We start from the raw sequence: 26131 nt of genomic DNA on the forward strand, positions 1-26131 counted from the left end.
AAAAAAAGTTATGTTTTGTGGGACTGTAAGAAAATTTGCTTAGTACAGACGAGGAGGTTGGTCGGCATGTTTATTTGGCCTACTCGTATGAAGTCAGCAAGGTTATTCAAGAGAAAACACCCAATAGACGGGCCCAGATCATTCTGTTCCACGACAGCACGAAACCACATGCGGTAAACATCGTCTATGTTGCGGTCCTGGATTCCGAATTGGAGCTTTTTTTGCACCCTGTACGTTATTCGGGGCTTGGATCGGCATTTTCGCCAGCTACTAAGCCCTCACAACCCAAAACATGACTAGAAAACATCGAAACAAAATCGGCTACTTTCCTGTGGGGCGGCATACGTCGTTTGGTAGAAAGATGAAAGTTCTGAACAATTACAGGGATAATACATAACAATTTGTATATTGTCAATAGAATAAAAAAATCTAGTGCTTTTCATTCAATGAAAAATCGCGGGAATTTATCCAGCTTATTCACTATATATTTAGTTCTCTATCATTCGCGGGTTATTCGATACAAACCAACATAGTTTAATCAACAGCCATATAACTTATACATATAGTCCGAGAGTAATCTTTACAAAACAATTGCAAGAGCAGGTTCAATTGTATGTTCGAGAAAGCCATCTTCGAGAGATTTTTCCTAACATCGATTCTATGTAATGCCTGGTTACAGTACCGTACGTAATACTCGAAATAGACACTGGAGTTTTTAGCATCAATAACCTTAAAAACGTATCTAAAGCTAAACGATAGTTTTATTAAAAGTTAAACTTCATTTAATTTTTCATGTTTATTCTAAGTATAAAAGATTTTTAAAAATTTTTAGAGATAAAACACAAATTATATGCGAATTATTCTAAATTATGCTACGTTCTATGCTTCGGCGGAATGACTCACGTCACAAATAGCGATAAAAAAATTACATGATCATTTCTGGTCGCAGATGTATTGTCGTCCCCAAATAGTAGTTGACTTTATAAAAAAATCTTGTCAACATTTACTTCGATTTTAGCACTCATATAAAGCACATAATTTACATTGGTTCTATCGTAGTGACGTCGTAATTAAGAATGATGTATCCGTCTGGTAAAAAGTTTCGTTTTACTAATAGAGATAAACTGTTACGAAGTCCTTTTTATACGTTCATGATTAAGTCAATAGAAGTAAAAAAAAAAAAACTAGTCATCTTGCTTTTACTTTATTATTAAACTGAAAGCTATGATCCTTCGTCGCGACTGCGGAGTGCTCTATTTTTAATACCCTGTCACTTTTATGTTACAATATTCCCAATTTCTTTCTCTCGTATAAGAAACTAACTGAATTGGCCGATACAATAATTGAAAATGCTTTCAGGAAAAAAAAAACTGTTCACTTATTCGGCATTTCAACTCTAAGGGCTAGAAGCTGATCGTATGACTTACTAAGCTACTGGTACTGGTATCTCCCCATGATGTATTTAAAAATCCCAAATAAGTTAAATGTTTATTAGCGAAAGTTTATGCGAACGGAATAACATGGTGCAGACCAGCCACTTAGCAGAGAACGCAGAAGCTAACACTGAGACCGCAGCTACGGTTCTGTCCGCTCTGCAATTCATATTTTCGGGTTTTAGGACCACATCATTTAGCGTCCGTCTAGAAGTAACATTTAAAGGCAGTGGCGAAAGTGAGCTATTTCATTAAATTTAAAAGCTCTAGAACGAACACCGCTAAATCCATTTTTAATCCCAGTAATAGAGTTTTTTTGATAAGGCCTATCACAATTGGCCCGGTGGGGAGGTATCGCTTAAAAGCTGTAAATAAACATCCCCTCTTATACAAGCACATTCGCGCCCCCTTTTTTTATCGCCTGCGCGTGCCTTTCCGTGCGAGGTGTTTTATCATAGTGAATAGTGGATATAGGTGAATAGAGCGAGGAATAAACACATAACATCGATGTTACTGCGAATGAGTATCATAAAAAAAAATTGGATTATCGTATTATCGGCCTGCGTATGGACATCATCCTAGCTTCTTGCTGTGTTTAGCCACACAGAATTATAGGACATATTTTGCTGGTTTAATGATCTTTGAAATTAAAAGGCTGTATTTTAATAGCTGCAATTCTTAGGTTCAATAGTTTTATGAAACGAGTGAAAATGTTGCTTTTAGATCGTTGGCAAACCACATCACTTTCATCGTACAAAATAAACACGCAACCGTCAATTGAAAAAATTCAGTAGCTGACTTTATTATTAAATTGTTGCTATTTGAAGTACTGACCTCTGCAGTAGTAGTAGTAGTAGTAGTAGTAGTGATCGCACATCCCGATCATGGATTGACTAATAGTGTCAAGAGTGAATGAAACAAGCTTGTTCTATTCTGATCAGTTTGATATCAACTGAACCTAACACAGGACTGAAAAATGATATATGTAAAATGTTGCTCTGGGACACTATAACACTATAAAGTGCTTAAACGCAAGAAAAATCTGAGTTATACACATAGACATTTATTACGAGGCCTTAAGTAATTTACCAAAAGATTTACAACTGCGATATCTGCTACTGCTACCACCACACGCTATGGCTGGCAGAACAGAAACAAGCAGAGGAAGTTATGCGTTAACTTGGAAGAAGCTTGTAATATTGCACAGAGCCGCGCAAAGTGGAGGTGTTGCATTGTAGGTCGGCATTTGATCTCCTCGACCGTTATCCATGCCGTACGTAACCAAACGAGCACTTTCGCAACGTGAACGAAGAATATCCTTCTATAAAGTGAAACGAATAACTAAAAACCTGCCTACTAATGCTTGTTTATTGTGTTTTTTTTTTTTTTTTTTATATAAATTCTGTGTATGTTTATCGATGACGGTTGGCCTATTATTCGCTTCGCTTCGTGTTAAGCGCTTGGCCTAAGTGAACTGACTAACTGGAACTAAGCTAATTTGCCTTTCTTCACAAACTTCGTTCTGATTATATTGCAATCCCCATCCGACCTATTGTTCTCTATTAAAAGTTATATGTAGTTGAAGTTGCAAGAGGAATGTAAGAGATCACATACAACTTCGGTGGTTACCAGTTTGCAACTGTCAACTAAAGCTATTATTTTATGTCATTGACATTCTGAGTAGTTGAACCGCCGAATAGAAATCGTCTACTCTTAACAATAATCTAATAAGTTTTAATAAACCACGAAGATACAATTATGTTATTAACATTATTATACATTAGGATTATGTTATTGTATATTAAGTATAGTGTAACAATAACAAGAGACAATGGTAAGCTTGAAATTCGGGAAACATTGTGGCTCCACAGAAACGAGTATTGAGTTTCCGATTCTAGACTTTTACGATACATATTTTATATGGCAAAACGACAGATTGTTTACCCACCATCTGTTAACACCTGGTTTATTCTAATGCGAGATATAGGTTATCGTAAAAATTGTGTTCGACAGAGTAAGAAAAACCGAAAGAACAATTTCCAACATCTCATATATTTTTATATGTGAAAAAAAGAAAGTTGACGCAGGCGGATGATGAGATGCGCTGTGTTTCAATAGGATTTTGTTCTTTCTACTATGATTCGAAACCGCCTATAGCGCGACTCACAAAAATAGTGCTTCCGTAAGTTGTTAAACGTGCCGACCCTTGAAGCAGCGTCTATTGGATTACGGTTAGCCTCCAATAAATAACACAGGTTGGCCTTTTCTGCGCACAGCAGGCTTTGCAGGTACATGATTGAACCTTTAGAAAAAAATGGCCAGTAATACGCGACTTCGTAGGGTTGGAACCAGGAAGATCATGTTGTATTTTGGTTGTTGTGTTATTTAATGTGAATTATTTATACTCGACGAAATGACAAAAGATCCAAGCGTCGAAGTAATGCAAACATCTTTTGAACAACAGCCAAACAACGGTATTGACGGCTCAGAAGCAAACTCAAACACAGGCACTAACTCTTCCACATACAGAATGGAAAAAAACGGATATAACTCATGAGGCGCATTGTAACGAGGGCCTTCAAGGTATCACGGTGTACTGTACAAAGCGTAACAAAATAGTTCGTGCAGCTTGCAGGACCACCGACGAAGCGGATTCAGCTGGATAATGCATATATATATATATATATATATATATATATATATATATGTAGGTGTGTCATGTGCCAATAGGCTATTGAAGAGGAGCTGGGCATTTTACGAGGTGCCTGAACAACACTTTACTGGACAGTCATATCATGGGCTATATCACGTTTCTATTTCCCGTATCAAAGCACTAAAGCGTGAGGCGGCAGACCTCAACTGCGGAAGAAGCTAACCAGAACATATCCACGCTAGCAAACTTTCCTGCAGTGACGAACCCGCCGACAAGCCTATGCTGCCTTTCAGTTACAGCATCATTGACCCCTTAAGCCGGTGCTACGGAAGCTACTATCCAGAAAAGCTTCCATAGTTGTATGAGCTTTTTCAGGGATGGATATCGACAATGTTTTTAGTGGAACAGACGGATATCTTAACACAACAGCGCGCTCTATAACGACCTTCCTCCAAGCAGTATAGCAGGAATGCACAACGTTTGGGAAAGATAAGTTTATGTTCGCGATGGAAAGCTCTGCAATAAACTGAAATCAGTCTACTCAGAGTCCGAACTCTATGTAGCGTCCGCGCTTTTCTTTGCACCAGGGAGGTTACCAGCGACATCCTGACTAATAAGGTAGCCGGGAATAACGCTGTATTCTCAGCATCCCATTGCCGAGCGCATACCGACAAGAACGGACTATCAAGCTACGGAGGTAAAGTAGCCAAAAAATCGTTTATGACTTCACCAGGGGAATTATCATTTTACGAGTGGATACATAAAAAAAGGACAAGAAGGAAAGGACGAATTGTCAACAGAAAGCTCCGATGAGACTGAACAACACCTCTTTATCACCTCCGCCTACGATGGATCAGCAGAAATGGCAAACTGCCAAATCCTTTTGAACCAATATTAGTGAGGGCTCACCAACAATCCGTTTGTTCCAGACTGAGTCAACGCTGCCATATGGATGGCCCGTTTAACGCATGCTGCAGCTATTGAACACTTGTTGAACCAAGCACTGATCGCAATAAGGGCACATACTCCATTCAATCACGGCAAGTAACGCTCATACACGCTAGCGCTACCTACACCAAATGCCCGGGACATCGTTACAATAATGGTAACCTAGGCAACTAGGTCCTTGGTGAGGTAGTGCCTGGAAGGCAGTGAACCCCCGTCGTACTGGCAGCGAAGGATCAGTCTTCTACAACCACTGAGTGGAAACCTCGCACTGCACTGAGCCGGGGATTCGAGCCCCATGTAAAGATGGCAGCAGCCTACGTGCGTGTCGTGGATAGGGTTCCGTCTCTGATGTCGGTCAAGAAGTTCGACGGCGAAGTTTAGGCCGCGTCTTCAGCCCCTCATAAGTCACCTACTTCAATTGCTGAGGACGTCACTACTTGGTGCCAAACGTTCCTTGCCCGCGCAGCGAATTCTTTTCCATAAATGGATAGTGAGTCATTTTTGTCGAGCGGATCTACTGGATGGACATCTGCAGAAATAGGTGCGATGAGAACGCCAGTACATCTTTATTTGATTCCAAGAAAAAAGACCATTTCCCCAGCGGCTAAACACCTGTTAAAGCGTACCCATGAAATAATTCCGGAATGATCAATGCCGAGAACTACTGGCAGATACTGTACTCATATTAGACACACACCGAAGATACGCCGACAACTTTCCGCGTCTAGGGCTGCTCGACGATGAACTTTTACGTCGCATTTAGAAGGTACTGGCTCCAACGGCTATGTCAACGCCTATCCAGCTCAAATGCTCTAAGTCTTTTTCGACCGAGCCGTTCCAGCAGTGGCATATCACCTTCATACGTGATACGATAGTATGATTATAGAGAGAACATCGAACAACTAACTCCGCTAATGGAAAGATGACCAAAAAGGTATCGATCAGAAGGAAATGAACTCGCGCAATGAATGAGTGAACTGAAATTTGCCGACAAATTGCTTCTGGCCGAATGAGCCTTAACCTCTTGCGTACTCGTATCTTTACAATAAATCTCGTTAGCTAAGAGCGGAAATTTGCGGAAGTCAATGTTGGCTTCCGCAAATTTCGCGCTAAAACAGCGCTAAAGCGTTGTTTAAACGCTCAGTAGTCACATCGGTACGCGATCTGAGGTCAATAACATTCAACGCGTGCTTATGTCTAGATTGTAGACAACCCAGTGATGGATATTTGGCGATAGGATGGCATTAAGCACACTCTCTAGGAATGCTTGCACGGTATGATCTTGTGAGATTGTTGTCAAGCTAGTTAGTTGTAGTCCTACGAACTCTGTACAATCCGGCACCGTCACAAGGACTATATGAGTACATGGGTACGACTATAGCTATTGAACTTATTTGTAAGGGAACTGCCTAACAAGGATCAATAAATACCTAAAACCGTGGGAACGTAAAGCGAATCGAAAAAGCATTCTTGATCTAGATGAAAAACCAAGGCCAGCTATTTATTAACATTTACGGCTATTTAAGAAGATACTTAAAGCAGATATTGCTCGAAAACCTTCACGTTTGTCACTGTGTTCAAAAGGGCTATCGTTTGCTCATTCTCTACTCAATGAAGAAACATTTGATTTTACAACATATATATATATAGGTAAGTACGTCGGCAGCATCATTATACGTAGCTATGATATACTTAAGCTTTACCTATTGTGTTAAGAGGGGTGCAGATATGAATGCGAATAAGATATAAGAGGGGTGCAAATGAAAAAAAAAAATGTCATGATCTTGTTAGCCTTGCTTAGGTTAACTTGCCTTTTTGTCCATGAGTTTTTAGCATTCGATGATTGTGTGTTCTTCAATAGTTCTGAGTAAATGAGGAGTTCTCAAAATATCAGTGATCGTTTAGACGATTGAGCAGCATTTACCTTAGATATATGGAATGCAGTGTGGTGTCTTGTAAGAGTGTATCGTACCACTCTGGCAACAATCGTCAAACAGGATAATACAGTATGAATCTATCCAGGACATCCAAAAGAGTTTTGGCACGTAATAACATATTTTATTTAGGACGCAGACATTTCAAAAATCATTTTTCTTCTCTCTCTCTCTCTCTCTCTAACAAACATTGAATTTTATAGCGCATAATAATAATAATAATACGCTTTATCGTAACGTTTTAGTATTGCGATGGTGGGGATCATGTGGCAATAATTCATGGAGTCGCTACTGCGTAAAAGAGAGATAGCAAGGGAAGTCCATATGCAAACGGCGTGCAGCCTTCATCAGGAATATGCGACGTTTCATAAATGTAACTGGGTGTGGCGCCGCTTTGCAGAATGACAACACCGTTTATTAGGACGCCACGGACAAAACGAACTGTGGTTCGCTAGCGGAGGTTGCAGTGGTACCACTTCTTACCACATACTCTCTGGGTTTATACGCCAAAGCGAGCCTTTGAGGCCAACATAGGCTATAATCCTTCAGCACAAGTCAGTGAGTGGCTACCGGAAAAGCAACATCTCAGCTGCACACTCCACGAAGCTACATTACGAAAGCCTGTTTCGACTGCCCCACTAGAGTATATGTAAGCATGTGAATAGTTTCGCTTATAGATATATCATGCATAAGTAGAAAGGGTCAGTCCGTTTGTCTTGAGATCTCGACTGCGGCTTCTGCAAGAAACGGCAAGACCGAAGCCCCACAGGTTTATCCACGATGTGAAAACGCCGTATTTATTATACCTATAGAGGAGGATATACGCTGTGATATTGGTTTTCGCCGTTAGCACTTGCTTTCTTTCCTAGGCTTTATTCGCTAGTGTTACCGGTTCGTTTTTTACAGAGGAACGTCACACCATTTGTCCACTGATTCTACACAATTTCAAATGAGCATCAGCAGGTGTTCAGCAGCGATACTGTTACCCAAAATACCATACCGCAGTCACGAGCGAACAAATGTATTCAGATATCAAGATACAAAGATTAAGATGATAGCAATCGTATGCTTTTGAAGATGCCCTATTTTCAAAGTGGATTTTCCCTGAGGCCACAAGCATTGTCCACCTCGGGTTCATTTGAGGTCTCGCTGAGTCCTATTTTGTTTCATGCGATACTATACCGGTTATATATATTGGCCAATAAGCAATTTACGGGCTATTGTGTATACACGTTCTCCATGTGTTCTGCAGGTGTTTCGCCGATCTAGGAAATTATTCAGTCTTTCACTCCTTGCACACCTCAGCCACGACAAGGTAAGAGAACGCAAACTTTTGGTCGATAGGTAAATGGAGAACTTAACACGAGTACATTACGTTTAACCAGAAATCAGTTTTGATTCATGATCGTAACCGTTACGTCAGTAGACGAAGTGTACAACTTATTTTTATTTATCCACTGATGTCTGCTGAGGGGAGGTAGTAAACGCGAGCTTTCCCGTTGCACAACAATACATCTATTATAGGATAGAAACAATCACTGAAAGACTGTGGTCGTCTTTCGTCTTATCCACGCAGATACGTTGCTTAATTCCGAATGATACACAGCAAAGGATCACGCTATCAGAGTACGAATTCTATGCACAGATCCTGCTTTTTACATAGCGCGTACGTGAGGTGAAGCTTCACATTTAACATATTGCCGACGGAATCGCACGCATACGAAACAGAAATTTTGACCATGTAACCTAACCACGCAGATCTATTCCATTCACAAGCGCGACATACATGTACGACGATTGGCTAGTTTTGCCAGATAGATTGCCACACAGGAATATAACCGACCTGTTCCTTAGACAATAGATTTCGTGCAGATTAAAGCAAGCAACCTTTAAAAAAACCAAAGTTTCAGTATTCAGTAGAATCCGGCATATATTAGTATTATTAATATGGCGCTCTAGAGCCTACGAAGTCACCACTCGTCTAGACAAGTACTTGTTAACGCTTCCGTTACGATGCTGCATATAGCAGAATCACAAACCTGTTGTCGTAAGTGTAGTAGACAAAGGCATAATCCCTGCTCCTATTTACCTTAATCGTTTCGAAGTAAAGCACCTGAGGTCATTATTAAGAAGGTCCATTCAGAGAGTTGCAGTAAAACCGTTAGCGTTCGATATTTTCCACCATGCAAACAGCATTTCAAGAGCAGGCTAGTAAATTTCTCCTTGCTCAAACATAGTACTGCTCTGTGGAATAATCAATATTGTTTGAAAAGGCCTACTCACATTCTAAGTTGGCCACAACGAGATTAAATAAACACAACATTACTATGTATCCATATGTCAGAAATTTATCTATCATTTTCCGTGTTTTTTTTTTCGGGTAACTAACATCAGATCAAATAAATACGGATTCGGAGAGAGAACGTATTTAAATTCTTTCCATTGGAACATTTTAGTAATCCCCTTGTCCATGGTTTCCACTGTATCCACCAAAATCGAACACTAGGGAGTCGCCCAGTGACTCGTGAAAATGAGGCTCCGGAAATGAGACTGCGTTTCCATTGTAGCGTGACGCTAAAACGCGACGCATTCGTCGCTCTCGTCTTCGGAGAACCTCTTCGCGCATGTGCTTGTTTAACGGCGGCTTAGCCCAGCTTACCTGAAAGGACACGATGTTCTCATTTATGAACGACCAAATGTGAACTATTTCGGAACAGATACCGACTATAGCCGTTTAGTCTCCTCGTAATAGAAACGTTCTTTTTTTTTTTTTTTTTTTTTCTGTAACTCAGTTAGGTTTTTAATGTTAACTTACTGTGCTATGAATAGCAATAGATTTTCTATTCCAAGAGACACAACGATACAAACTAGGTCCCTATCGCACCATATTTATATAAAGATCTTCTGGCTGTAATATTCGACGAATATAGTTATGACATTTTCCCGTGTAATCCCGGGCAACCGCTTAAGATGTCAACCATTTGAATGCACGTAAGCACTTCTTACGCCTCTTGTCCTAAAAACAAGGCATGAGAAATGCTACACAATATTTGAAACACGTACTTATTAACTCATTTCATACTTTTAGGGTTTGTCCATCAAGCTCGAGGTCTCTGCACGCTTCCATCGCGGCTTCCGCACGTTCTCGGCTCACGAAATGCACGAAACCAAAGTCTCTAATAACTTTTACTCGTTCTACCTCAATCCCTCGTTCCTGCGCCGGATTCAAAATAACGAAAACGCTCATTATTTAGACAGACCTAATATCATGGGCTGATTCATACTTACGTGACGAAAAGTCAAATAGTATCGTACATACTGCCACTCTCTACGATTTTCATCGCAGTCTACTATGGCACAGACCACTAGACCATACGTAAACTAGACCATAGGCAATATTCGAAGTTCTATACCAATACTAAACATAATGGCCGTTTGGTGATTCTCTAAAACATGCACAACAGTAGCCGACGTTACAAACCTCGATCGCCTTTCGAAGATCGCCTTCGCTGGTAGGTGGTGCAATATTTTTAATGTAAAGCACTTTTACATTTTTCATCACGTGCTCGGCTGGCTCTTGTTCGGGATCCGCCCAGTCTACGACTACTTCGCATCCCCATGGCCGAATAGCTACAATTGCATCTTTGGCAACCATGGCTTTCTTCGTTGATGTGAATTCCACAAAGCAAAAGCCACGATTTTGCGATGAGCCCGGATACGTGTACAGAACGACATCAACAACGCCTGACAGGTATCGCTGAAAGTAGGAAAGTATATCAGGTTGGGTTTTATTCTTTGGAATATTGGCGACATATAATCTCCTGCCCATTTCTGTCGTCGCTATTAAACCCTCTTCGAGTGGTGTCGCTTGTGATGGTTGCGAGATGGGCAAAGGCGGGGCTGGTATAGGCATCAGGGCCACTGCTGCCGTAGCCGATGACGGTGTTGCTGCTGCTGCTGCTGTTGTTGTTGTCAGTGATGACGCTGATGGCACAGGCATTGTCGCTGAAGATGCCACTAGCATTTCAGGTGTAACCGAAACTGGCGCGTTAGCGCCGACAAGGACGGTGGCAAGAGCAACAGCAGAAGGTGCGGTAATAACACCAACTGTTGCTGTCCTTACTTCATTTTGTGCTGATTGTTGTGTCATGGGCCTAGTCGCATCAGAAAATACCTTACTATCGTCCTGCGAGAGGACGACAGCTTGCGGTACTTCGGCCGTAGGAGACTGTCGTTCTGAGAGATCAGTTCGCTCGTCATCAGTTTTATCGATGCATGACGATGCTACTGAAGCTGACGTAGTTGTCGGAGGTGGTTGATGCTGAGGATATGTCGGTGGCTTTGACTGAAGAACCCAATTCTCGGTTTTGACCTTTAGTCGTTTTATTCCTTCGTCAGAAATAATTGCCCCATTTAGCTCTAACTCGGCGCTCATGGCGTGTTCTTCATTTTGATACGTAGCTGTTGCTTTACCGGTTAAAATCCCGCTGGAGTTTATAAAGAGTGTCAGGCGCACTAACGAAGCAAGCCCACCTGAGTCATTTAGAGAAATACATAGCCGTACAAGCTGAGCCAGCGACACCGTATTGGGTATACGAGATATATGAACCTGAATAAAAACCATTATGGAAATACTTTAATACTGGTGGACTCTGCAGATCACTTGTAATTAGGATTGCTGATCAACGTACAGCGTTTAGTAGAGAGAGTATTGTGCCGCTGACAGAACTGGCAGACATGTCTATACGTTAGATCACTGGAAATCTTTTTGCTAGGAACCCTTTACAAGTTCCCTATAGCAGCACTGGGAAATAAATAATTTTCATCGCCCAGTGCAGCTAATCCAATGACGCTATTTAAGTTAAAAAAAATACTTTTATAATATCAAAACGAGTCTTATTATATGGCAGGACGGAGTCTAACAACACGAATGCTTAAAGCATCGTGTCTTAGCATAGCAACACTATTTTTGTCTATTCATCTGGACGTTCCCTATTACGCACAAATTCAAATAGATGAAACTTTACTGATATTCTAATGAGTGATACCTTGAAGGCATGAAAATGCTCGTACCTAAGGTTTTAGCCATTAGTACCTTAAAGCGTCGTTCTTCTCCTTAATTTCCCTAGCAAACAATTTACTGCAGTTATTCCGTAGCTGTTTTCAACAATGGGACCAGCTATTGCTTTATTTTATATCATTACTTTGCAGAAACCATCCAATTTCTCTATTCCGTACTTTCATTGCAACTGACTCGTCACTCTGCAGTCGTTAGTGCATTCTCCTATAAGTTACCCACTAACTTATTTATTTCGTTGTAACAAGGTGAACTGTCAAATCCAAAAATCTTAGAAATCTCAGACCATTTCTGAAAATCTAAGTGATTTTTAAACACGCTCTCAACAGCTCTTAACCGTCTTAAAAGCAATTTCGCCCCAGAGTGTTTTCTCATACATTCGGGCGCATAGGACAAGGTTCGACTCCTGACTCAAAACAGTGTAGGATAGGATTGTTGAAAGGATTTATTTAAAGGCGGCGTGTGCCACTCCAGCACAGTTTCTATGCAATCATCAAATTATAGCCCCTTACATATTCGTAATTGGCTTGCGATGCATAGAGGCAAAAGTTCCGCTAAAATAATCTTTCATTGTGATCTGACCGTGTTGGAATCCCAGAGCTGTGTATCACTCTCTACGACTTCCAAAAACTGTTGCTGTTATTTGTGCCTGTTCTATGCAACAGTCTTAAGCAATAATCGGACGTAAGCTCGTTTCCGTACTTAGCTTATTAAGTTAAGCACGGATTTCGTAGTCTCCTTGTTCACAGTCGTTGAAGCATTTAGCTTTGATTAGATGTTATTCGGTGATGCAAAAAACAATTAGGTCCTATCGTAAAACAGGAAGAATTTAATTTAAGAGTGATGAAGATTATTTTGCTGACCTAGTTAACAATAGTCGTCAGGAAAAGATATCTTCTCGTGCCTGCTGGACTTGTATTGCCCACAGCCGACTACTATATATATATATATATATATATACACTTCTAGCCATCTACCTATGAAATGACTGGATCATCAGACGCCAGGTTTCAACAATAAATTGGACATTGAACTCAGTTATTTAATAACCTTAGCATATAGTCCATAGCGAGAAACCTCTGTGGCTTAATACGCTTTTGTTTACTTCTTTGTCTGTTTGGACTCATTTGTCATTTGCCTCTACTTCTGTAACCCACAGGACACGCCACGGATGGGGAGATCAGCCAAGTTTCGCCGCCCCATACCCGTCTCTGCGGACATATGTAAGTGAAAAATAAACTTGAGCAGAACTCAATAAGGATATGAATTGTATATATTTATAACAACGCTCAAGCGGTCGTTGAAACAGCAGACACTCATGTTTACGTTACGCCTTCCTTTTTTCGTACACTTGAGACACTAATACATTGGATAATTCTGCCCGCTCAAATATGGCCCCAAAGGTGTAGTTAGTTTACTCGAGGGCGCTTCCATTTCAACTCACCTCGCAAAGATCATCGAGCTCATTGTCAGCAATACCTGCGAGCCTGAACGTCTCTTCTGAGGGGCCAATAACTACCTCGAACTGCTGAAATTCCCTTAATAATGCGTGTATTTCTTCAAGGTCTTTTAAAGGTTTTACTTTCAAACAACTCGCTGAAGTCGTAGCCATCTTTCGTTATTTTTAGTCAGCTTCGTTATGGCTAATTAAATGACCAGCTTTCAATCCTTAAGCATCAAGTTTTCGTCGAAAGATATAGCCAAACAGTGTTTTGTTTAGGTTAGGTTTTTGTACACTGCGCACGTACTTATTTTTCCTACTCAAACTAGACTGCCAGCTGCGTCCTATTTATCTATCAAGTGAGAAAGTCTGTTAACTATGTAATAACGGCAAACACTTTGTGTGCCAGATTCGTGAGATAAGAACGCGATGCTTTATTCTGTTTTGCCAGGACGGCTGGGAACATTTTTCAGTCGTCTGAGGTAAAGGTCACGCAGTGCCGTACGGCAGGATTAGGACGTCAGCTATAAAAGTTTTAACCTACGACGGCTTTCGCAGTCACGTAAGCTGCTTATTATTTGGGTAACTAACGTAGAAATGCTAGGGGGGATGTTAACTAAGACCAGGTCTACATTGGAGCACAAGTCTTCTACGTTTTCCTGCAACATACCTGTGAAGGTCTATTTAACAACTAACCGGCAGAAACATTTTTAATACGAAATGGATCTTCTAAGATTTATCAATAGCGAACCAGCAAGGCTGACACGATACGCCAGTAGAAGGGTTGCAATGGTTAGGCAAACAATAAAGCGAGATCCATGAGTATTTGGTCATTCGGGTTGGTCACGATTTCGAACTTGTGGTTACCCCATTAGACCAATGAAAGGTAATTAACAAAGGGAACATTTGCAATTAAACGCAAAGTAAAAAAAAACGCCTGATTTTTTGAAAATTGCAAACAGTATAATATCACGCTAAAAATTATCGCAGTCTAACCTCAACCATATTTATGCACAAAGGCTAGTAGCCTACCATTAGATCAGAGTCAGCAATTTATTATACATATCTGTCTAGCTAGATGTTCCGCGTGAACTTATCGTACGCCTCCATCATCACTATCAGGCTATCTTGTTAGACGTATTTACTGCTAGCGGTTACATATACGCTCACATGAATCAATGTATATTACAAAGCTTAAAAGACAAAATGAGGCCAACATCCGTACAATGTCTCTGCTGTTAGAACAATCGATGCATGCCTCGTCGATTGCGGGCAATGCAATCTGAAGTGTTATATTTCAGGAAAACGTTGGACGCGTGGCACCTACGTCGCGAGCATAAGGATGGTTCACCACGTCAGGCGTCGATCTTTGATGTGGACCCAACGTAGAGCCCTGCCAGCGTATAGTAGGATGAAAGAACAGTTCACTAAAAAGGTTTTTTTCTGGCAAGTGGAACCCCAGATTTCGTGTGGTTTGAGTCATGATAGAATAGTTTTACTATTAGTAGCCGTCAAAGCTTGGATATCAATCTTGGGAGTTGAGGAAGCCGCCTGTTGGTTCCTTCTAGAAAGGTACCCAAGACTGAGACGAGACTACTTATGTAGCAGGCACACAGAAACAGCAAAGATAAAAAAAGCATACAATTTGGTGTGCTTACGTGAAGACTGTCGACGCTCGATGCAAGATGATCCATTTTCATTCTAATCGTGAATTATTGTTTCAGCGGGTTGTTATAGATATAGAGTGGAACAGATGCTAAGGTATGTTTCTCTGTGTAGTTATAATGTATCATAAGTTCGAAGGCATCCGCCCAGATTTATTCAGAATATATATATATACAAAGCTATAGAGCGGACGAAGCTGACGAAGATATGATACTTACTACGATTAAAAAAAAAATTGAAGATAAGTTGATCACTTCAATTTTTATTCATAAATTGATCATCAAACTCTGAAAAGCAAATCTTGTCAAACATTGGCATGGTCATGTGTGGAGGGCAAGTGTAGGGCAAGGTTCCTCCACTGAGAAAGGTATGGTGATTGATTCCACGTAACGCAACGGTGCCGTGCAGTATAACAGGGGTCAAGCAGCCACCTGTGGATACTGTATGATTGAAAAAAGTTATGATTCCCATTACTGTTGTTCTTTTAGATGCCTGACATATAATATAATACATTACTTTCGGTGTCACGTGATTATATACAAACGAGTGTATACGATTTTCTTATTATTATTTTGCATTACGTATCTAACGTAGGGTTTCCCGATAATTATGCCTACATACACGCGTAAGTCCACTTCCGGAGCGTAATGGAATAACTGTTACCGTTGCGGCATCCTGACACAACCCATCTGACCTAAACATACGCTATCATAAAAGAATTTGATTGAATTCCCTACGTACCGTAGTCAATTTCTGCGAAACGTCATTTCATGTACTTAACTGTATCTTTTTATGCCTGTCGACGGTCATTTACACTTAGCATGTACATGCAAGTAGGGTACGTAAATGTCTCTCGACTTGTCTGTGTGCCACACAGGCGACGCCAAGTTTAGACGATGTTCCTTTCGTTGTGTCGGCAGCACGACGAGTTTGAGCTGAACAACGTTTCTGTCTGCGGACTGGAGCTGGCTACAGCAACCGGTGTCATCTTCTGCGCTAATGATGAGCACATCTATTTTCTTCTGTCTTCTGTACTTCGTGCTGTTGGTCAGCGTTCTCCAGATCGCCGTTTCTGTACGACAGACTCTATGACAATGCTAGTAACAACTATCATTGTTGTTTCTGCAACGCCGCAGAACCTCACACAGCTAGCCGAGAACGTTAATGACCAGTATGCAAGAAACGACCCTATAGACGATGATGCTGCCAGTGATGGCCATTGTAATAGTTTGTCTTTTCAGTGTACTATTCTTATACTTGTGCTTCCGTTTCTTTGACAAGTATTAGACGCATTTTTGGTGCCGTCTGAGGTGATCCTGTTCCGCGCGTTGTTATTTCCTGCAATTTTCCTGCAATCATATAGATAATTCATTGTGGTTCGTTAACGGGATAGAGTAGAATGTAACTGGGTAACTGCTATTCACTAAAGCCTATTAAACGACAGAACGATAAATACGAATGCAGCAGCACAAATAACAGCAGAATTACGTTTGAAAAATTGAGATTAACTGTTTGTACGGCCATCTTCATTTTGCTCAATGGTGTAGACCATCTGAATGAAAAGAGCAGAGTGGTCCGCTTTGTAATGCGGTAGGTAAATGTTTTGCGCCATAGAGCAGAGGTCTGTGTGTCCAGGAGAATGTCACGGTCTCCCAATGAACGCAAACGAACGAAGTTATTTTTTAGTCATTTTGGCAATTTTGTTGCAATTAAATACGGGATAACTGAAAATGTATTAATATCAGCTGAACTAGGTTTTTTATTAGGTTAGGGTTAGTTTAATTAATCCCGAAAATCTGCGACAGAATTTGAGAAAAATATGAAAAGACGTTTGATGACAGTGGAATATGTGCTGTGTTGATTCAGTGTGATTAGATCGTCATACATGCAGAGTCATACTTTTTCTATATTTTTTGTCATTCAGTACGGTTTTAGGAGACCTTAGGTTTTTGCGGGTCACATTTGATGCAATTTTCGTCGGGTTACCTTAGACTCATTCGTGGAATCGCATGCTACTTTCGGAGCGGAAAAGGTTAGGCTGTAAAACTGGTTGGCTTTGAAGGAACAATAGTTTATCGATTAGGCACGATACTATCCTCGGTTAAGCAACCTGAAGGTCGCTTGTAAATTTCTATTAGTTAGTCCTAATCGAAACATAATTGGTATAACAGATTATTTCTTGTCGAACTTAAGATCTAGGGCGAGCTCTGGACGACTCGAGCGAAAGATTGTTTCTTTCTCTCAAGGAAGGTTTCTGCAGCGCTGAAGTTCAATGATTTTGACGCTCTATACCTAAACTTTCGCTCAACTTGATATTATCAAGTGAAGGCTCACCAATGTCAATAGCAGTGTCGATAGCTTTCCGCAAGCCTGTACAAGGAGTCACCGGTTGATGCGACGTGAGACGGATTCGTGTTCTTCAGCCATGTCAATCGACCCTTTCATCGTCGGTAATGGTGACTCGTATAAACACATGCTGATATTATAGCATTTTGTGAAGGAAAAAAATCCTGTTTAATTTTTATAAATACAAATACAAGTCGACATGTGTGATCAGACGAACAATTATGTTGAGATAAAAATGTTGATGATTCTATAGGTATCGTTATGTGACGCAGCTAAAATGGAGAAAGTACGTTTACCTTTTGGAAGGCGGACAGTTTTTCCGATAAGCTCTAAGCACTAGAGTCCATCCATTCTACGAGCTCATAAGACTGAAGCTTCCACCTGAGGAATGAACGTCAATAGACCTTCGTTCCATTTTCAAATGTAGGCTAATGTATCTATCACTTCCGCACATTTAGCAACAGTAACACCTCATAAGGAAATAAGTAAAAAAAACATGTCCATCATTCGAATAAGCTGCCTGTTTGCAATAAAATCATCACCCGAAATATTACAAACCAGTGCTCTCATTTTCTAGCTCTGTTCATGTAAATTTGGTTCGTCTCTATTTAAAAGCTGATTCAAAAAGATCTATGTAACTCTTCGAAAGGTGGCGATGCTGTGACGGCCTTTGGTTTGTAGCTGGATTGAGAAAAATGTCAAACACCTCGTACGGCTGAATAGCACTTCCAAATGAAAATGTCAGTCGGAAGCCTGCATTCGTGTTTATGCTTTGCTAAAATTTTTTACATAAATTTACGAGGTCCTTACAACTTTCGTTTTTACTTTCAGATGTTAATCCTTTTTAGCTACAAGTGTACAAATTGTGGAATTATGGAAGAATAGCGACATGCGTATATGTATGACTAATATACAGACATGTCAAAGTCATTATAAAGCCGTAGTGCTTTGTTGCAAGACTTTCCTGCATTCTCCGGTCGGAACGGTAAGTTATTGAGCTGTTTACAACACACAGTTAACATATCTCATTTCTAGTATACTTACGCTTATATATAAAGTCTTCAAAATAAGCAGCTTGTTTGACTATGGCTAGCCAATGGCCCAAGCACTACCAAAACACGGACTATCTTATTCGGGTAAAACACACTGTCGCACCTTCTAAAACCTAACAACTTTAGCCATTTTGGTATTTATTTTTTTATATTAACAACCACTTTATGAACTTTGACATTCGACGCCCAAGTTTAATCTTTACATAAATGTCTATAATGACAGAATATGACAAATATTTTTCCGATAACTTTGATTTTTCCCACATCGTTGAAATTAGACAGCAATTAAAGCCTTGTTAAAAGGAAAAAAAAAACTGTTTTTGGAGAAGAGTTCCAATGATAATTTTATTCAAATAGAATATGTAGTCTAATCTTGTTCCAATACGATGCTGTTTAAGGGAATTACCGCTATGGATTTATTGAAGTTCTGTTGAACGCCGAGCTTTTTTGTTATTATTATTACCGTGAAGAGCGTCCGTCTTACTTAATGTCTTTGATGCGGTCGTTTTCGATGGCAGCTCTTAGTGGGGGCTTAAGCACATCCGTTACTGTCTCGCAAAATAAGGACGGCTGTACGGAATTGTTGACCTTATTGAAATTGATCTTAGTAAACCTCTGGCGGACAAAACAGTCATTTACAGAATAGGGTACAACCGACAATACGATTAGTAATTATGTACAAAACAATTGTTTGCGTAAATTGGCACACTGCAATTGCGTATTAGGCACACAATGGTAAATCACATGTTGACAGTGGTACGTATGAACTATAATGGCTTTTAAGGCAGTACATACGAGTGATTAATTCTGACAATTTATGTTTGCATATATTTAAACAACTGTTATCAACATTACGTTTACATCTATCGCGACAGAAAATGTTTAAGGAGCCAGCCCACTTTGTAGATAGAAGCTTTTTGGACGTGATCTGTTAGGCAAAAACTTCTTTGGTTTGAAAACCACGTTCACCCTGGTCCAAGTGGTTGTTCGTTACATATATATATATATATATATATATATATGTATATATATGTATAAGTTGCGTCCTACGGAGTCAGATAGACCAGGTTTTGGTTTTGCCTCAGTAACGTCCTTCCATATAACATAAACGAAAGCTGGAGCCCTTTGAGTACAAGCACCGAACGGTGCTCGAGGCTCTCAGCTTCCTCACTTCAAAAAGTCGTCGCTGAGGTCCCTGTCCCGTCTCCCCTACTCCAGCACCCCTCTTACCCATGGGTCTTCTCAATTCTGGTCCTCCTCCGTTTACTTTCTATGCGACGGCATTGTCCATCTAAGTTTTCTCCCGTTTTGGATCGAGCACTTTAATAGAAGAGGAGCACAGGCGCTGTTAGAGAGTTTACCTAATTTCTATTGGGTGATATTCTTTTGAAAAAAAATTATTACACTCAACTCTTCTTTTACATATCTCACCCAAACATTTTTTTTTTTCATCTTTCCTGCCTTTCAGCACAGTCAGCAGTCGTCGGCTAATAAACCCATAAACGCTCTAAAAGACGCCATCACGACCCACTTTGACTTTTCCGCCAGAATATTTCAATGAATGAATCGACAGCCGGTTATCGCGACATTTTGCCACGGCGTATCGCTAGACTGCAGCTCGTAAGATTTGTCATGAATTTGTGTACATCCTCGCGTCCCTGTCTCTTCTGCTATGGTCGAACCCTACGAGATTTCAGACGTGTGTATCATCGAGTAAGAAATTGTGTAGCTGGGAAAAGCGGATATTAGTTCTGCATTGATTTCCAGCAGTCCGTGTTCCGTCACAATTTCCACGCCAGGTCAGAGTGTCAGAGAAGCACGTTTTATAGCGACATAATGGGGCAGAAAGGATGACGATGTTCGAATAACTGTGATGTCCGGAGGTCCCCTTAAAATAAGATAAGCCTTGTTGAACTTGCATATAAATCCGTACTTTCACACGTTTTAGATATACGGAGTAGGTGCAAAGAGACTACTTCATTGTCACCATTATTCTTAGCAAAGCTGGTAGCGAAGAACTGGGTAAACGCCGTAAGACCCCGTTTCATATACGGCCGTCCGTTTGTCCGTCATTTGCAAAGGAGACACATCGATGGATGAAGATAGATCTAATAGATGAGCTTTTCGCTTCCGTATACTAGGTAAGCAGCAGGCGGCGAACGAGGAGGTCGTGTATAAGGAGGCGGCGACGACGGCAATCGACCACTCATTCGTGTTAAAAAAGCAAACGCATCATCTTTAGCTTCGACTGTATAGAAAATAAGATTGTGAACATTAGGGTACATGAAAGTAGAAATTTCAAAAATCGATTTGGTACAACGGTACGTTTTGGGCATGAGGGCTGTTAAATGAGTCAAAACATAGGTATTGTACCCTTCGTTGCGAACTAATCGCATATTAAAAATGATTTCCTTCCCATTTGTAGACGTGGATCAGCGTTTGTAAACACGTGAATTACTCATCATGAGTACTTTCATTAAATAAATTTTAGCAACATCACCTCATTATTCTTAGCTCAATGTTAAACAAAAAAAGAACACTGATATAAAAACTTAGAGTAAAAATCCTTTACAACCCAATGTCTGCACAATAAATACAGAGTCCTTTATTTGTGTTTATTTATATTTAGTCCGAAACGAGCCTCCTGTGATAGTACGCATCTTGTAGCGAGGGCCCAGTTTATCACTTACAATATAATCTACAAAACGATAAAAACCTGCTAGCTATGGATAATGCTCTAATGAAAAAAATGTTCACTTGCAACTGATCATTACAAACCCACTTTACCCTTAGACCTAAGTCTATATTATGTGCAATGTACTAAAGATATCCAATAAGAAAGACCGAGCAATGTTATTAAACGAGTCTTCCACGTTTTGCTATATACATTACAGCAAATATTTTGAGTTTTTTATTTAGTACCGTTGTTAAGCTTCAACCATAAAAAGCCACATAATCTAGGTAGCGTCTCTTTTGGTGTGCTTTTATGATAACCAAAACAACTATACACACTGCCACGCTGGTTCAGACCTTTGCGTTTATTACCAAAGAAATAATAATCAGGAAAATAAAGAGTTTAAAAAAAAAAAAGCCAAAATTATCTGTCACAAGCGAATTTTAAAATCGACTAACTTTTAGATTACGAACCACTAGCAAACGAAACTTGGCTCATAAAAACTCCAAAAACGTATTAGCGAAAATCGGTTGAGTGTAGCTTAGGAAAAATAACTTCAAAATTTCTTTAAAAAAAAAATGAAAATAAGTTTTAAAAAATCAACGCTCATTTTTAACAAGTTTTTTTTCTCCTCACAAACCACAGCGCTGGGAAATTTTTCAAAGATTAATGAAAATAATGGCAAGGAGACCTTAAACAAGAGCATAGTGCATGAATGATGCAAAGCTTTCGACAATGCAAATTGAAATATCGAAGGCCCGCGAGAGGCAACTAGATGTTGGCGCTCGAAAGATATAAGCACGTTGCTGCAAGCTAGCAGACTTTTCACGAAGGCGGAGCTAGTAACTTAAGCACTTTGTCCGCCAAAACTCGCATTTGACATGTAAAGCGTTGCAAAATTATGGCCTGAAAATCGGTCCCCGTGAATTGATTCTAGGCCGATTGAAAATGCTTGTGATGTATCGCATGTGCAATCTGCGGGACTTTCATTAACAAGCGGGATATGGTTCACTCTCTATTGCCACTCAAAGGAGGACCAGGCAAGTGAGTGGCATCGCCCTGGGGAAAGATCGAGTTAGACTTGGACTTCAAGTTATGGTAATACACATCAAAGATATCCGCTACCGTAAGGTGCTCGCCGCGAATGAAATAATGAATGCAGTCTGAACTCTGAGCTGAAAAGACTCATGCCCGTTAGCACAGAAATTGAAAACACACAGTCTGCTTCACAGATAACAACGCCAGGCTTTGTGGTTTGAGTAAAGCAATACCCAAGGTTGGCTTTAACCCGTTTATTTTCCTGATTCGTGTAATTAGGAGCCTTTCAATGCCCTAATAAGGGCAGCGGGTGGATAAGCGGTTCCCGCTCTGAGAAGACAAAGTACCATCTGCAGCTATGAAACAGTACTTAGGCGTGTAGCCCATATAGGCAATGAGATAGCGCCGTCATTATAGTGCAGAATGAATTTTTTAATTGTTATATTAACGAATGAAGACCTTCGCGTCAATTACTAAGTATTTTTGCTGCACAGCCTCTCCGGACGTAAGGGCTCGGTGTGCTATCAAACGTATGTTGTACAACTCAATACGTTTATTGGCTGAACGAAACTTATTCCATAGTGGTACTATTCTGGTAGCATAGTACGTGCAGAATAGCTGATATTAACTGATACCAGCCAAATGAAACTCTGCACACGATGCGAAGGGTCACGCACCAAGTATGGAGCGGCGCACCGCACTTTGATAGTTTCCTCCGATGGCCTACGACACGCATAGCTGCCACTTTTAAGCTTCTTGCGATGCTTATTGCTATATTATACATATATATTTGGCTAGATTATAAAACAACACTGGCTGCATATTGGGACCGCGTCATTTTTACTTTTGTCGAATTTGTTATTTGACTTAAATAATTCTCATTTGCTAAATGACCGCTTCAGGTCCTGGAGCTTCTGGTGTTAGTCTTTGAGCTCTCTCTCTCTTACTTTAGTATTACTAATTCGAATGATATGCTGAGTACGGACTTTATTGTTACATTATACTTTCTGCTATTTTACTTTTGGGCGAATCCAGTTTTTCCCCAGATTTACTCTCTAATTTAAAAACGAGTGTAGAAACAATTCGTCTTAATCTCTATAGGGTCGTCATCTAGACAGGGATGTAGTTAATTATCTTTGGGTAGAACCGTATGATCTGATAATATCTTAATAAAGTCACCAGACAAAAGAACCGACTACACAAGCCGCAAGGTAGAGCTCCAAAGAACGCTAATCTTAGAATGGTACTGCCATGTGATGACCAGATGATAGAGATATTGTTATTAAGTAAGAAATTCTATTAACAAAAGGAAGAATGTAGAGGCAAGCAAAACAGAACAAAAGTCTTATCATGTTTCCATGGCTATAAGTGCTCTCGATAGAACAATATCTTACACACTATGCGTTATATGAAGGGCCTTAACAATGGAATGAAGTGAGCTCTTTATTATTTTCGCGTTAACCGCAGTAGCGCTGTGTTACGTTAGCCTAGCCTAACCTAACCTAAGTACGTATTTCATCAAATGAAAAGGTTATCGGAAGAATCTATAAACATAAAAATTCCGCGTTTGCACAACGACTAAAGGCATCGACTTTACACATCCGTGGCAACCTTAATCGACCTGCAACGACGTAAACTTTCGCCTTTCGAAAAAGATTGCGGATAGAGGGGTCAAAGTTGTAATAATAGTGTGAAGCCAGCCGTATTTAGAACGATACGGACGCATCACGTCATATCAAGCCATAAATTATAAGGCAGCCGCAGTACACGTAACATATACCTCTAGTAGTGAACCTGTGTCAGGAAGTTTTTGTTCGAAGGATTCAACTATATGGTACCGTAAAGGTCGTCGTTGCGGCACCATTTCAGTCAGGTCTAAGCGTTTTAAGATTCGTCGCCAAGGCTGATGCTGCATGTTTATGGATTAGAGACCTCCAGCTGACTGTAACTCAGTGGAGAACGTCGTAGGAAGTACATACGCAATGGAAGCTACTTGGAACTAGCAGTTTTTATGCGCTTTTGGGTTCACTTTAGAGTCTAGCACGTAGCTCTACAACTGTTTGAAGCTGTCAAGCTTTTTTTCAAAATATTGCAGCATGCAAAACTTTAACTTAATCCGCTTCAAATATAGAACGATTTCACAAGAGTGCAGGTGCTTTTCTTTTTACTACGTTAGTGGCTAGCGATATGGAATTGTGTAATACTGGATTTATAATATATATATATATATATATTAATATAATAAGGATCTGACATTTTGTTGCTTAAATTATTTCATAGACTTCCGATATTTCTACTAATGTAGTCTGTAATATAAGTGCTAAGCACATACTGTATGAAGCAGGATCCAACTGTAACTAACAAATATGAGCAAATTCCCTCTCTTTTTATTGGCAGTAGCTCTGCCCTGGCTGATTAAAACAGATCGACGGAGATAGCAAAAGAACAACTGCTGCGTTATGAACACGCTGCCTTGATAAATACCGCCAGCCATACAAAGCACGGTCTTTATCTAACTGGCATCATTAAGGGTAACCGCTGTCGCAGTAAATCGATACCGCAGCTAAGGAAAAGAGCCAGCGAGGGCCGTTACCGCATCTCTTATTGATCGCTAGTCTAACGACGTCAGTGGCGTAAGCCATCAGTAAAGCGATGGCCCAGGGGTAAACAATCCCAAATCTCAGTGTGCTCAACCCTCGATATAGAACTGACCCATAATGGGTATGAACCTATAATATCCTCCGGTGGGACCGCAGTGGACTCCAACACGCCACAGTTAACTGTTGCCAACGATATAATATAAGCAGAGAGGCTCCTAGACTGATAATTGAGTGTTTTTCTTATAGACGTCATCGGGTAGGCAAACGCATTGCCATATTATCCTAAGGTGGCATCTGAAGCATAAGGAGTGGCAACTACATACGGACTTTACTCGTGAGTTCCTTCTAAAACTGTATCTAAACAAAGATGACATTTTTAATTGATTGTCTAAACCAGCTATTGGCCGTCTTCAAAGTATTTCCTCCTTAAAACGAAAACAATTTACTAGTACACTAGACGCGCCTTAAATGATATCGATAGGAGTATATTGGTTTTGTTGTATACAGGAAATCGAGTTTCGGCGGTGGCCGTTTCGTCCAAGCTATGCAATACTTCAAGTTATCAGAAGTATTCAGTTCTACTTTATCAAAATGAAAAAAGGAAAGAAGTACAAACGATCAAACTGACGTAGCGTAATAATAATGAAAAAGCTCACAATACTTACATTTAACGATACATGTATTTGGGCAGAAGACGAAATACCTTAAAACGGTGACAGTAAACATTGTTTACTAAGATATAAGGAGTCCATTGTATGACTACGTACTGTTTTTATTGTCTATTAAAAGTCTATGTAAAAAAACATTGGACATTTTGTTTTTTTTTTTTTCGCATAGAAATTCAGCCCTATTAGACTTCGAAAGCAAACAATTACCGTAGAATTCATTCGTTATGAAGTTGTAGCTAGACGCCGCTATGCTTTCTTCAGTCACTTCTAGGTATTTTTCTAGAACTATTTCAGGCGGTGCATTTGTGCATCTGACAAGACACAACAAGGGAAGGCACGTGTATAACTATTTAGCTCTCAGCTCCCACGTGACAAGGCGCTAAATATAATAAGTGAAATATGTACATTTATGTATATATGCCGATATATATTTCATAACCGACCTTTAGCTTGGACCACCTTACATCTCTCTCTTCAAAGAAGTCGCTTCAAATACTGGTATAAGAACTAAGGCGCACGCTTGCCTTCCCAGACAGCAAAGCTTCATACGTGTATTATTCCCTCTTTGCCGCAGAGCTAGCTTCTTGAGAGAAAGATCTTCG

At 40.1% G+C, this 26131-nt stretch overlaps 1 protein-coding gene and 1 long non-coding RNA gene across 4 annotated transcripts in view; both read right to left on the bottom strand.

Annotated features, from left to right (window-relative positions):
• Positions 1 to 9294: 9294 nt before the first annotated feature.
• LOC111260577 (uncharacterized) lies at positions 9295 to 13753 on the bottom strand. Of its 2 annotated transcripts, none has more exons than XM_022833454.2 (4): positions 13490 to 13753; positions 10450 to 11577; positions 10051 to 10182; positions 9295 to 9627 (listed from the first exon to the last, which is right to left on the bottom strand). In XM_022833454.2, exons 1-4 carry the CDS (start codon positions 13655 to 13657, stop codon positions 9421 to 9423), a joined length of 1635 nt encoding a protein of 544 aa, XP_022689189.1. In that variant the 5' UTR covers positions 13658 to 13753; the 3' UTR covers positions 9295 to 9420. The 2 variants fall into 2 exon arrangements, with proteins under 2 accessions (XP_022689189.1, XP_022689197.1); XM_022833462.2 differs by having other exon boundaries at positions 9488 to 9627; positions 10032 to 10182.
• Positions 13754 to 15393: 1640 nt separating this feature from the next.
• LOC111260620 (uncharacterized) overlaps positions 15394 to 26131 on the bottom strand; it is a 109066-nt gene continuing 98328 nt past the window's right edge. The window contains exons 2-5 of one of the 2 annotated variants that reach the window (XR_002680448.2): positions 17794 to 17878; positions 17486 to 17627; positions 15933 to 16500; positions 15394 to 15591 (exon numbers count right to left, since the gene is read on the bottom strand). This is a non-coding gene — a long non-coding RNA (uncharacterized LOC111260620). Of the gene's footprint in view, positions 15592 to 15932; positions 16501 to 17485; positions 17879 to 26131 lie in introns of both variants that reach the window. The other variant, XR_015311138.1, reaches the window with a different exon arrangement.

This window comes from Varroa jacobsoni, unplaced genomic scaffold (assembly GCF_002532875.2).
Source record: "Varroa jacobsoni isolate VJ856 unplaced genomic scaffold, vjacob_1.0 scaffold_44, whole genome shotgun sequence".
NCBI classification, from domain to species: domain Eukaryota; kingdom Metazoa; phylum Arthropoda; class Arachnida; order Mesostigmata; family Varroidae; genus Varroa; species Varroa jacobsoni.

Excerpts from the sequence above, each read along its gene's own strand:
- LOC111260577 (XM_022833454.2), bottom strand. The coding sequence starts at position 13,657 with ATGGCTACGACTTCAGCGAGTTGTTTGAAAGTAAAACCTTTAAAAGAC. Across the intron at positions 11,578-13,489 it reads AGCTCGATGATCTTTGCGAG|GTTCATATATCTCGTATACC; the intron begins GTGAGTTGAAAT and ends GTTTTTATTCAG. Across the intron at positions 9,628-10,050 it reads TTGATGGACAAACCCTAAAA|GTAAGCTGGGCTAAGCCGCC; the intron begins GTATGAAATGAG and ends GTGTCCTTTCAG.